This window comes from Anopheles darlingi, chromosome 2, assembly GCF_943734745.1.
Source record: "Anopheles darlingi chromosome 2, idAnoDarlMG_H_01, whole genome shotgun sequence".
Taxonomy (NCBI): Eukaryota; Metazoa; Arthropoda; class Insecta; order Diptera; family Culicidae; genus Anopheles; species Anopheles darlingi.
Window position 1 is genome coordinate 12,959,272 of NC_064874.1, and position 12,371 is coordinate 12,971,642.

The following is a 12,371-nucleotide window of genomic DNA, read 5'->3' on the forward strand; positions in this document are numbered from 1 at the left end:
CTTTGTTGTCGATATGATAACATTTAAATCATCGTTTTATGCAATTTAGCGCGCTTCATTTTAAAGCAGATCTAAAGATCACAAAAAAATAGTGACCAAATAGCAATACAAAATTGCACAACAACAAATTGAATGTTTCAAATGTATCTTTATCCTTGATAGTGCCAGTGATGACAACAAACAGATTATTTAAGCCACAGGATTATTTCATTGCCAGTAGATCCTAGCATACACATTAAAAAACAATTTACAGGTAAATCCGAAGCAAAGCCCATAAAATGTTTTTTTCGTTTTCAAAGTTAAAATAGAATACTAATGTACGAGCCTGAACAATGCCCTCCCAACATCTTCTACTATGTGGAACCGCATACAGATTTCTGCACTAGAACTTACCTTTTTGCTTCCCTTTTCGTGAGCTGGCATCGGTGCATGGTCTACATGATCGTGTTTGTTCAAAGCTAATGGCACTAGCGATACCGCCACGTCTTTAATCAGGTCCCTGAAGGAGGAAGAAAGAATCGAAACATGAGATGCAATTGATGACTTTGCACCAGTGAGATTGCTCTTTACCGATTGTTATCCATTTCGTTGCTCCCGGTGGAAGCCGTTGGAGTGGATCGTGCATCTGCTTTCCGCTTTTTGCCTGGTCCTCCACTGCTGCTTCCACTATTACCTCCGCCAGCACCGCTTCCTGCAGATCCACTTGCTCCCGAGCTGCTCGAGCTTCCCGAATATGAAGCCCCACCGGATCCCAGGCTCATTTTACCACCCTCAATCACAGACGACGACGAAGACGTCGAACTGCCGGCCATCGATCCGCCGTGGCCATACACACCGTCGGTTGAGTTTACGACGATCGTTTCGGTAAAGTTTGAGGAAGAAAATTTGGCGATCGCTTCCTTCGACAGCGACTCTTTCCCACTACCAGCACTGAGATGGTCCTGCGGTGGTTTAATGATCAAGGTGGTCGGTATAGCGGCCGGGGACAGTGAAGTGGCTCGCGAGGATCCACCGACAGAGGAGGAAAGCGATGAAATGGGCCCAGATTGATTGCTGCTAATTCCAGCACTCAGTTTTTCCGACTTATCCGAGTGATGTTTGCCACTACTAGAGCCGCTGTTACCTACGTTCGAAGAGGTATAGCCACTAGAAGAGAGATTCGATTGCGAAGAAGCACTCGAACCGGCGTGTCCTATAGCTGAACCGGATGTTCCTGAAGCGAGCGGCATATCGACGTCTTTCGAACCGGCACTAGATAGGCTGGCACCAGTTCCGGTGCTGCTTCCACCAGTGCTAGCAGTAAATGCGCTTGTGCTACTGGCTGATCCGCTATTGTTACTACTACTATTGCTACTGTTGGAGGAGGATTTAGACGATTTTGAACTTTTATCGCGCTGAAATTGAATTAAAAGCGTTCCCAGGAAATGGTTAGTGAACTCTCTCGTTCTCTCGCACCACTAACCAGACATGGCTGTGTATCCTACTTACACTTTTGCTGTATTTGTCTTTTTCCTTAGAACTACTGCTGCTACTTCCGCCACTACCTCCGCCGCCACCGCCACTCCCACTTGTTCCACTGGAAATGGCGGAGCTGGAGCTTTTACTGGATCCGCTGCTACTGATACTCCCGGAGCTACCGGTACCAGTGGACATTCCGCTGCCAGCGCTGCCACTACCCGATAAACTAGAAACGCCCGAGGAGGAAGAGGAAAAGGAAGATGAAAGCGACGATGGTCCGGACATTGCCGAGCCGGCACCAGTCGCTCCCGACGAGGACGATGCGCTGCCCGTCGTTAGCACCGAGGAGGATGAGGAAGCGCTGGACGCATTGCTTGAGCTCGAATTGCTGCTCGAGCTTTTCGAGGCGCTGGAAGATTTGCGCTGTTTCGACGATGAGGATGACGAGGAGGAAGAAGTGGACGAAGCGCTTGGAGGCGGTGGTTCACTGGACAGCCGACTGTTCGACTTGGATGTGCCACCAGTACCACTTCCGCCGCTACCGCCACTACCAGTACTGTTGCCGCTGCTGCTGCTATTACTGCTTCCGGCATTTCCACCACTTCCGCCTGCTGTCGATCCAACTGCCCCCGCACTACTGCTACCACCGCCAGTTCCCTGCGAGGTGGCAGGAGGTTCCATCTCCTTTTCCGGTGAGGAAGGACCATCGCTCGAGTGCGCCTCGTGGCTGATGGGTTTGTATGGCGGAATCGTTTTCACGTTGCCTCCCTTTTTCTGGAGATGCGAACAGAGAGAAGGCGGGACGGTATAAGAATCCGGGAGGGCCGACCATTTGCGCCGTCACTTACCAGCTTGCTGTAGTGGTGTTGGCAGTAGCCGCAGTACTTGACGTTGTCCAGATAGTTGCCCGCCTCCTCGCACAGCAGACCGAGCTGCTGGGCGCAAGTGACGTGAAACTGCTGTTTACATCCGGATTTGTTGCACTGCATGCAAGCTCCGGCCGTCGCCCGCGACCCTTTCCCCAGCTCCTGGCATATGTAGCAGGCTGTTGAGAGGCGGGCAAAGCAAAAACAGGGTAACGACTAGCAACGATAGGGAAAGCTCTACTCACTCTTGTTGTACCGCTCCTGCGGTATCAGCTGCAGAATGATGGGCTCCATCGTCGTCACGTTCCCGAAGCGCACCTCGGGAATGTAGAGGGCACACACTACGTGAGCCCATCCCTGATTGTCCGTACGTTTGAGGGCGCCGTCGCGGGAGGGACAGAGTTCACAGCGGACGCGCGCCGACCGCTCCTGGCTTTCACATTTCCGGCAGAACCACGGCCCGCTCGGGACCGTCACGATTCCGTAGCACGCCTGATGAACGGCCACCGCACAACTTTGACCATCGCAGTACACTAGCGGATTCTCCGACCAGCCGCGATCGTCTGAACAGACACAACATCCACCGACCATCTCCTTCATTCTGGTCCGTGGATTAAAGCAGACCTCTTCCCATCCACTGAATAGTGCTCGGTGCGCCGCCCCGCGGACCGCAGCCGGAACAACAACAAACAAACCGACGCACACGCACGCACTTCCGGGGGGACGATAAACTTGCGGGAAGCCCCGTTTTCTGAGAGAAACCTCTTCAATCGTCGTCGTTCGCCACGGAATTGTCTTCGGATTTACTGCTTTTGGCTAGCTTCATGGTTTTTTCCACACACACTCAATACACACACTCTGTACTTCTGCGAGGACCACATCCTGATTCTACTTTCCTGGAAAGAAAGCGGACACAACGCCATTAAGAAACATCTTCATCGAGGAAAGATGGAGGCGCGCGCCTCTTCGCGAAGCAACGCGCACGCACAAACATACGACACACGCATCGAAGACGCCACATGCAGGGAAGAGCGTTCCGTGTAATGGTGGCTTCTTTTTTCCGCTTCGAGAGCCACAGACACACACACACACACCCACACGCACACGAACTTTTTGGTCGGATTTTCTTGCTGCACGCACGAACGCTTTCACCGAGCCCCAAAACTGTGCCGCGGATCGGCGGAACGGAAATAAGCGCGGCACACGAACAGCGCGAGAATTCACAGAAACGACATCAAGAACGCCCGAAAATCACCTCGTCGAGGACAAAACCGCACGGAAGAGGTGCACTGTATCTTGCGCAAAATATTGCTTTTATATGACTCTTATATGATGTTTATATGATCTCTATACGTCCCTATTAGCAAACGGTATGCAATGGGGCCGCATAACGTTTAAGCGGTCACTTTGTATGGCAGGTCCAGGAAACTGGCCGCTTACTGGCCGCTTAAACATTAGACGACATCATTGTAATAGGGGCGCCAGTGCTGCCAGCTTGCTGTCATAGCAAATGACAGTACGGTCGGGGGATATGGCAGTGGCGCACCCGGCCTAGCGGAAAATCGTTTTCCTCAACTTTCCACCTGGTTCGGACTGCACTCCTCGGGACAAATCACGTTTTGCGAGGAAAAAGACTTTTATCTTGCCGAGAACGGACACGGAGACACCACAACACGACCGTACTTTGAAGAAGATCGAAAGAAGAAAAGTGGTGTGGCGGATCGTGTTGATTTTCCTTACAGTTTCCTCGGCGACCGTGCGGAAAAGTCGGACTGTTGGCATCGAAAACGTCACAGACGTGTTGCAGGTGGGTTTTTCCTCGTGTCCTCGTGGGCGCAACACCACCCTACAAATCGGTTCCATCTGTTCCCCTTTTTCTCGTGCGTGCAGCGTGTGATAAAAGCGTGCGTGGGCTGCCCAAATCCTTGCCCGATTTCTCTCGTCGTTGTCCTCGCCGTCGAACGGAGGTCCGGGGAGCCAAGAGTAGGTGAGTAATAGGATTGTTCCAGACTGCTGCTGTTGCACCCACCCCACCCAGGGTCGTCATCTGACCGAGCCGAATTTCGTTCACGCAGAGCAATCCGAGCAGCACACTTTCACCCCTTTATTGATTTGTTGGCAGCAGCCAGTCATCTTACGGAGCGAAAGCGAACGCGCAGCACCACCCTAGCGAGCGGAAGCGAGAGCGAGAGCCGAGAAATCGCGAAATCGACGCACTGCGGGCGCAGCAGCCGAACGTTGAAGTGAGACAGTATAGCAACCACCGCCACCTCCGCCACCTCCGCCAACTACACACGAGGACCGGAAGACCGGAAAATATGTCTGGCAACAGCAACAACGGCGGCGAGACGTTCGTGGTGCTTCCGCCGTGCACGGAATCCAACCGGAAGCAGATCATCTTCGGACGAAATGGCACAGGACCGAGTGATCAGGTCATGGAAGTGGTCTATCAGCCAGCTCCAGCCGGTGGCAGCTCAGAGGCCGTATCCTTGCCTAATGGCTGTGAAATCGAAGGAGGAACTGCCGCTTACGCCGCCATCCTCAATAAACCGGCCGGCAGCTGGGGAGCGGAGAGTGGATCCAACGAGAAGGCCGTCACTGTTGGATTGTCGTACTGCGGTGATGCACCAGCCGAGGACGGTAAAGTGTCTTCCCTGGATCTAGTGCGGCTCGGACTGGAGCGTGGTGATAGTGCCACCGGAACCATCGACGCGCTGGTGCAGCTCGTGGAAAAGCATGGTTCGCAGGATAGGAACGCGTTGAAGGCAGCGTTTGTCATTTGTGATCCGGCAGCCGTCTGGTTGCTAAACGTAGCGGGACAGTTCTGGGCGGCCAAGCAGGTACAGGACACGAGCATAGCGCTGGCCGCAACCGGTTTTACGATCGGAACAGCTTTTGACCGCAGCTCGGAAGGATTAGCTGATAAAGCGAAGGAGGTGGGTGCATGGGATGGATCCGGAGAGTTTAATTTTAGCGTAGCGTTCGGTGGCAGCAGCGCGACCGAACTGGCAACGAGATCGTGGCCAGCACACGAGCCCGGTGCCGAGGGAGCATTTGGATTGAAGCAAATGTTTGAATGCTTACGAGCGGCAGCACCATCGGCCCCGGCAGTGACCGGTTCTAGCCAGGTGTCGGTACTAACCGGTGCAGGTGAATTGCCCTGCCACTGGTTTACCGCCACTCCGCAGGTGGAAGAATCCGTCTTCAAACCGTTCATATTTACGGCTGGGGCGAAGATATCTCCCCTGACTCGAGTGCCGGAGGGTGAATCGCAGACGCTGCTCCATCGGCTGCATAGCAACCGTAAGTGGGAAGCCGTGGGCAGTCTACTAAGCTCGCTCGAGGCTACTTGCGTGGATGAGGTGAATCGGTTCCTTAGCGAACACTCGGGTGAGCCGAGCCAGGAACTCGATGAGCTGATGAAAGACTGTGTCGAGGCGGAAGTGAAATTCTATCGCTAAAGGGGGAGCATCTAGGATCGAACAACCATCGCGTCTGTCCGCGGTGTCCACTAGCACAAAACGGTGATTGGCACGCAATGCGCATTTGATTCATGATATTCGATTGTTTGTCGAACGATAAGGTGGAGTAGCAGGTTGAGAAGGGATGCGTCTTAATTTCGTTCGTTCGGGATTGTCCTTCTAGCAAATGGATTTCACTTTTTATGTCCTCTAATTTGGTCGGTGCATGAGCACGATAGCAGCTGCTACTATGACTTAACGACCGACCGCACGCAGCAGTGCGATACGTATTAACTATAGTAACCCCGCGAAAGAGCTGCCAGCTATCCTGCGTACCCTGCGGTATCGATGCTTTCGCTAGACAGTGCGGGAACCTTTGGATTTCTATTGAATGTGATCTTTTTGTGCGATCGTATGTATGTGTGTGCCTTCGTTTATGTGTGTGTTTGTGTGTCTCTGTGTGTTTTTTTAATCTTTTTTTATCAGACTATTTACACGATTAGTATCCTCTCGCAATGCAGATCTCTTTGCGCGAACGATCTATGTTTTCCTATGGACTCATAGCGATTAACTGGGTCGTTTGCAATGATATTATTGCTTCGCTTATTTATTTTATAATTTTTTGTTGTTGCTGAAAGCATTTATGTGAAAACGAACTCCCCCCAAATCTCCCATGTTCTATAACGTATTGAAACTGGATCTGTAGCTTACTCTGGGGCAGTGAGGCGGCTTTATGAATAGTAGAACGAACGAAAAACAAGAATAAGCGAAAACCGAAAACGAACTGACCCCTAGGCATTGCAGGCCATGCAAGCAGGGTGTGCATGGATTCCGTATCCTTTTACCCAACTTCTCTATAAGCGATTTTCTTGATGGATCAGCTAGAAGTATGTATAACCTGCCTTTAAGTTTCACCCTGTATTGTGATTTTTCCCGAAAGTATTCAAGCGATGAGCGAAACGGTAGAAGAGAAGAGAGGGACCTTGCGAACGCAGCGAGGAACGCTTCCCGGATAGACCAGATATAATATTACTCATTCCAGCGTTAAGCATACAGCAGCAATACATTCCTTCGAATACACCACACCCAGTGTGCAGTACAGCCGCCCAAGTATCTAGCAACCATTCTCCCTTCCAACATCATCCCAACACACAGTGTCTCAGTAACCGGAACGACTGCTAGGTAACCCATCCTATACGTATTATATTCAAGCATTGATTACAACGGCAGTGGCAGTATGGTGGCTTATACAAAAATGCAGATTTAAAGAATAAGAACGCAAAGAGCACAATCGGCTTCTAAACGGTGTTACGCCGTTGTCGTCATCATCATCCGGAACAATAACTCTCAACTCAACCGGCCTGTACCCGGGCAGCCGAGTAACCGGTTTTGTGAGCCGCCAAGAAGCGTCCAAATTGGGAAAACAAATAACGATGATTGTAGCCCCACAACCCATTTATCTTAATAATTTAAGCCTCTGCCTGGCCGTCTCAGGACGACCTACATAGCGCTGATGTGATCGTGCGAAAGAGCGAGCGTCGTTTCTGCATATGATGAACCAAATAATAATAATAAATAATAAAAACGAAAGTATGTTTACCACACAGGAGACTATTGATTCTTTTTTAAATGGTCGTTGTGTTCACTCGCAATGGATGATGGTCGCTGAAATTCTTTAGCTCTGCGCGATGTAATCCTGCACCAGGCATGTAACGGATGGCCAATAAATTAATCATTCACTACTCATCCAACCAATCCACCATCGACAGCCTTTGGGGGCGATCGTTCCGTTCCTGAGAGCCAGCTCGTACAGTAGGTACCACATTCCTCGATGATCATTTATCATCTGCCTCGCGATTACACGAGCAGGTTACGGGGCAATCCGGACGATGTCCATGCCGTTGCCGGTGCCGAGAATCATCCCAGTGGCCAGCAGCATGATCCGTATAGCCCGCTTATGACTCCGGTGTACGAACTCATAAATTGTGCTTCAGTGGAGTCAGGGGCCAGCATGACCATGATGTCATTCTCATTCTAAACGAAGTAGACCTTTACTTCAATTCGCTGCTTTTGGGCAAACGAACGAACGGACGAACAAACAATCGTTTGTTTAGCGCCAGAGGATTATTTACTACGTCTTTTATTAATGTGAGTCCGTGCCAGGTCAATCTTCCGGTTTTCACTTTCACAAGAATGAAAGAATTTGGCGCCCTTCTTAATCCCTCCCCGGCGGACGGTGTTTACCTTGGCGGATCGCTTAAATTTGGGAACGTGGGTTTTATAGCGACCGGGGCAACGAACTGCGGCTGGGCGGCAGCTCATCTCGGGTATGCTCGGTGAGAGGGATCGAATGGCAGAAATTTTAGCGCAAAAGAACGGCCAAACAGGCGGCACCAAGTGGTCAAACCGACGCCGAACGATGAAACCAAATAAGCAATCGAATCCTGAGAATAGTTTTACGAGTGATACGTTTGATGGGTTTTTCATCGCGAATGGCGCGGATTTTGTAGCGGCAATTCACACGCTCTTGCTGCTGCCGCTGCTGCTGCTGCTGCGTGAAGTAACACTTTCCGGTAAAGCGGACCGCGTTAATGCCTTTGAGCCGAGCAATGCGCAGACACGCGCAATCACTTTGCACACGATTAGACGATTACGCATATACGATGGGGCGGTGCGGAGCAGAGTTATGGTCTAAATCGTTCTTCAATCAACACGCTGGGGATTGTACGTGGTTGTTGTTCGGAGGTGTAGACCGGCGAAGCTGGCCAATATGAGGCCAATAACTGATTTGTAACCACCACATTACAAATAAGGTAACCGCTACAGCTTATTTCGGAAGAGCACTGAGGCAATGGATATGTTGTAGCTGGAAAGGAATGTAGTATTCAATTTTACTTATTTTTACGCATTGTTATTTTGAAATTACACTAATTGAAAGTTAAAATGTTGGACGCATCAAACATGTACACAAGACAAATAGAATCCATCAAAAGTTTGAACAACCACGTGTTGAGTAACACGTGCACATCATTTACCAAAGAGCTGACATTTAAAAAAAAAATGCAAATTTAAGCCATGCAACATAACGATCACGAAACACTTGTTTGTTTTGCATCAAGCGCCAGAAGCAGTTGATTTATCTATGCTACGGAACCTGGTATGATCTCTGCCAGTGCCGCGGGAGGGATAAGCTATAGTCTTCTATAAATAACGAGCCGTGCAAATATTTGGCCCGCGTCCGGCGCTTTCCGTCTGGTGTTGGATATGCAATTTCTTTCAAAACCGAACCCGCCAAGGTGTCCGTGGATCCGTGGGTTGCCCGTCTCCCTAAGGTGAATGATGACCAACCAACCGGTAGCTAGTCAGCTGGTTGACCGATTTGCCGCTCTTAGTGGCCTCTTTTCGTCCCATCGACTCCCATGGGAAGTGCGGTGGCGAAAATAATTTATATGATTTCGAGCGGAACGATCTGCTACACGATCGTGTTAACAGCGCGCGGGAATGTGTGTCGCCCATGCGCCGGCCCACCAGCTGACTGAACTGATTAGACCAGACAAACGGCTGTTTATGCATCGAGTAGCTTCCCTTCGGGTAGACTGAGGTCCACCAGATGGATCCACGTTTGGATCGGCCTGAAATTAAATCACATCCCATCACAACGCTCACGGACGGACAAACAAGATAAACAATCGAAACCGTGAGTGTCGGGCGGTAGGACACTAAACGCTAAACAAACAAACGATGTTCACTCATAAACGGGTCGCAGCATGGGAATGGAAGGCTGATGGTTTGATGGCACGCTTGTACACAGCATCGTTAAATTCGAAGAAATCATATCAACCCATCAACTGGCCGGCGCTAGTTTGTTCCGAATGTTTTTTTTATTGCATTTATCGTTCACAAGATGATGCTACGGAGTCGTTGGTTGGTTGGTTGGTTGGTTTGGGGTGACAATAAGATATAGCATACAGTAGCAGAGACACGTTTTTTTTATGCTTACAGCATTGTTCATCCCACGTGGTTCCGTCCGCAGATGTTCCGTCCGCAGATGCGTTACCTGCGGCATTCGGCATTTTTCGACGAAATTGATCTTGAGTCTCGGAAGGTGAGAACCGACACAAACGAAGCCCTGCAGTGGAACAGCGATTTAGTTTACGAACCTTTTTGTTTGGGACACGTGCCAAATCCTTGAAAGTACCTCATTGTATGCTTCGACATCTTCTTTCCATTCACGAAATCGCAAATCAATATTACACTTCATCTGTGCGTCTGTCCTTCCTGTCCATTTATCACTGGAGAGTAATTTGTGTGTTTCGTCCGAAACCTGAGCCTTTAAATTTGATTATTTATTGACCTTCATCCACGACAAACAACGACGACGACGACGGCGACGACAACGACGACGGCGGCGACGGCGACGACGGCGGCGACGGCGACGCCTCAAGAGCGAGACACCCGCCGTGGAACAATTTCATCGCGAATAATTTTATCTCTCCCAAATGTAGCGTTTAATGTCAGGGAAAACTTTATGGCTCCATAAAGTAAGTAAACTCACTATGGCCAAGCGCGTCGCCGGGACGCAGCGGGTCGATGTGTGTCGCGCCGGCCATCATAAGCCGCGCGCGAGAGCTGGCTAGATGCCCGCGGTTCGATCGTTAAACTCCCGCTGACGTTTTTTCGGGAGGGGGAGGTAAGTGTACGTCAGATCAGGAAGCTGGCCGACGAAAATTAAGCAACACAAAACGCAACCACGAAATCAGCGAAATTAATATCTTTCAGCAGCCCCGTTCGTCGGTCGTCCCTTATTTGGAGCATTCGAACTCTATGGTAGGGGAGGGGGTGGGCAGAGGGCATGAAGGTGAGGTCTTGCAATTCGGACGAAGATGCAAAGGACACGCGCGAAACGGGCGCTGGTCCAAGGTGGACGCTTGGTGACGGGCGTTCACCATAAAACAACAAACAGCTGGAACGGAATGCCTTCATCCAGAGGTGTTTAAATTAATGCGCGTACCGGGTACCGGACAGGTTCGGTTAACTTTACGATCAATTTACAGATAACGATTGTGTGGAGTGGCGGCATCGCGGTACAGGAGCGAAGGCACCTTGAGGCGGGACTTTGCGTTGATCTTTCTCTAGTTCTCGTGATCATGATGATCGTGCGAAATGGAATTGTTAGTGAACTACTTGTCGGAAGAAGGTTGTGCCTCGGTGTACCAAACCCTGAAAATTGGGCCACAGAAGTAAATCTAGTCGCTGTAGAGAAATAACGTTTGCCCTGTTTTGATCACCGTCACCGGCGAGCGTGATAGTGGTTTTTGGTTCAATGTTGAAAACGAAATTAGCATACAATGTGGTAATTAAGTTATATTGTCACCGCACCAGCTAAATTTACGCATTTCTAACCGAGTAGTAGGCCATCTTTATCTTTTGTTTCCAGCCATCGGCATAGTAACATGGAAGCGCGTTGATATGTTCGGTCACTAATGCGAAAGGGGTAAACTGTTGGAGTTTATTTGATGTTTGTAAAACGCTTTAATGAAGCAAGAGCAATCTGGTAGCCTTTGTATGGCGGATCCTCAATTCTCGGTCGCATTGTAGAAGCACGTTTTATACACAAAAAGTCGAATCCAACCTAACAAGTTTGACAACCTCCGCAAGTTCGAAAGTAAACATGCAATCAGTTAAATTGTTTGTTTCTTCTCACATTATATCTCAACCGTTCTCTTGATTAAACGGTAATTTAATGCAAGAAAAAAAAGGAAGAAATCCCAGCAAAACAATTCCATTCGCTCCTTCATTAGCCAAAGCACTTGTCGCTTTAGCCGGTCCGTTAAAATGTCCCAGCTGGCACGGCGCCCGGGATGCCACTTAGTCGTACCCGACCGCATCCTCAGACCGTCGATGTCCGGCTGCCCCTTATCTGTGGTAAATAACAATGTTTTCGTCGCGTTACCGTCGCCTGTCGCCAGTAATATGATCCAGCGGGCGGCAGGTGCCGCCGGTACGTACCGGACAGTATGGACCCCCTTTCTGTGTGCGGCTGATTAAGTGATAGTAATCTTGTTCGCGAGCCGTGGAAAACTGCTCCACAAGTCCTTCGAAGTTACGGTAACACCCGTGGCTGTAAACGCTCTGTACCGTGAACGGAGTGTGGTGTTCCGGTTTTCGTCGCAGATTTTTGGCGGACTTGAAAATTGAATGAGCCACCAACGAGACGGTCGCATTGGATCGACCTTGTGCGGTTCGGCTGAAGGCCCGGAGTAGGGAACGAAGGAGACCAAATGGTTTTGTATCTTAATTATCCGAATTCAAACGACCTCTCCCGCAAACCCATCACCTTGTGGCTCTTCCTCGTGTCATTGTCCGGGTTTTTTTTGCCAAAGAGACCTTATTGAGGTGAATGTTGGACCGCCGGTTGATTGGATTCACTTCGAGCGGAAGAATCACGTGGACAGGAACCCTACTTTCACGCGAGTGACATTACCGACCGCGCCGAACCGATGGCCCTCTTAGTGACGACATTCGAGATAAATGTATATAAATTGTGGTTTTGCGTTACAAGTTGGTGTACTGGTTGGGAATTCGG

The 12,371-nt window shown here is 50.0% G+C and overlaps 2 protein-coding genes across 11 annotated transcripts in view; one reads left to right on the plus strand and one right to left on the minus strand.

The window, feature by feature from the left end:
- LOC125950242 (protein AF-10) overlaps positions 1-3,649 on the minus strand; it is a 15,436-nt gene extending 11,787 nt beyond the window's left edge. For 4 of the 8 annotated variants that reach the window (XM_049678049.1, XM_049678048.1, XM_049678050.1 and 1 more), the window contains exons 1-5: positions 2,570-3,314; positions 2,307-2,503; positions 1,489-2,232; positions 571-1,394; positions 394-499 (exon numbers count right to left, since the gene is read on the minus strand). In XM_049678049.1, coding sequence (XP_049534006.1) covers positions 394-499; positions 571-1,394; positions 1,489-2,232; positions 2,307-2,503; positions 2,570-2,924 — 2,226 coding nt within the window. In that variant the 5' untranslated portion in view covers positions 2,925-3,314. The other 4 variants (XM_049678045.1, XM_049678044.1, XM_049678046.1 and 1 more) reach the window with 4 other exon arrangements.
- A 225-nt stretch (positions 3,650-3,874) lies between these two features.
- On the plus strand, positions 3,875-7,387 carry LOC125958036 (secernin-3). Of its 3 annotated transcripts, none has more exons than XM_049691131.1 (3): positions 3,875-4,131; positions 4,215-4,311; positions 4,400-7,387. In XM_049691131.1, the coding sequence occupies exon 3, from the start codon at positions 4,643-4,645 to the stop codon at positions 5,783-5,785; it is 1,143 nt and encodes a 380-aa protein (XP_049547088.1). In that variant the 5' UTR covers positions 3,875-4,131; positions 4,215-4,311; positions 4,400-4,642; the 3' UTR covers positions 5,786-7,387. The 3 variants fall into 3 exon arrangements, with proteins under 3 accessions (XP_049547088.1, XP_049547107.1, XP_049547099.1); XM_049691150.1 differs by having other exon boundaries at positions 4,447-7,387; XM_049691142.1 differs by having other exon boundaries at positions 4,450-7,387.
- The last annotated feature ends 4,984 nt before the right edge of the window (positions 7,388-12,371 follow it).

Coding starts and splice junctions, on each gene's coding strand:
- LOC125958036 (XM_049691131.1), top strand. CDS start 4,643: ATGTCTGGCAACAGCAACAACGGCGGCGAGACGTTCGTGGTGCTTCCG.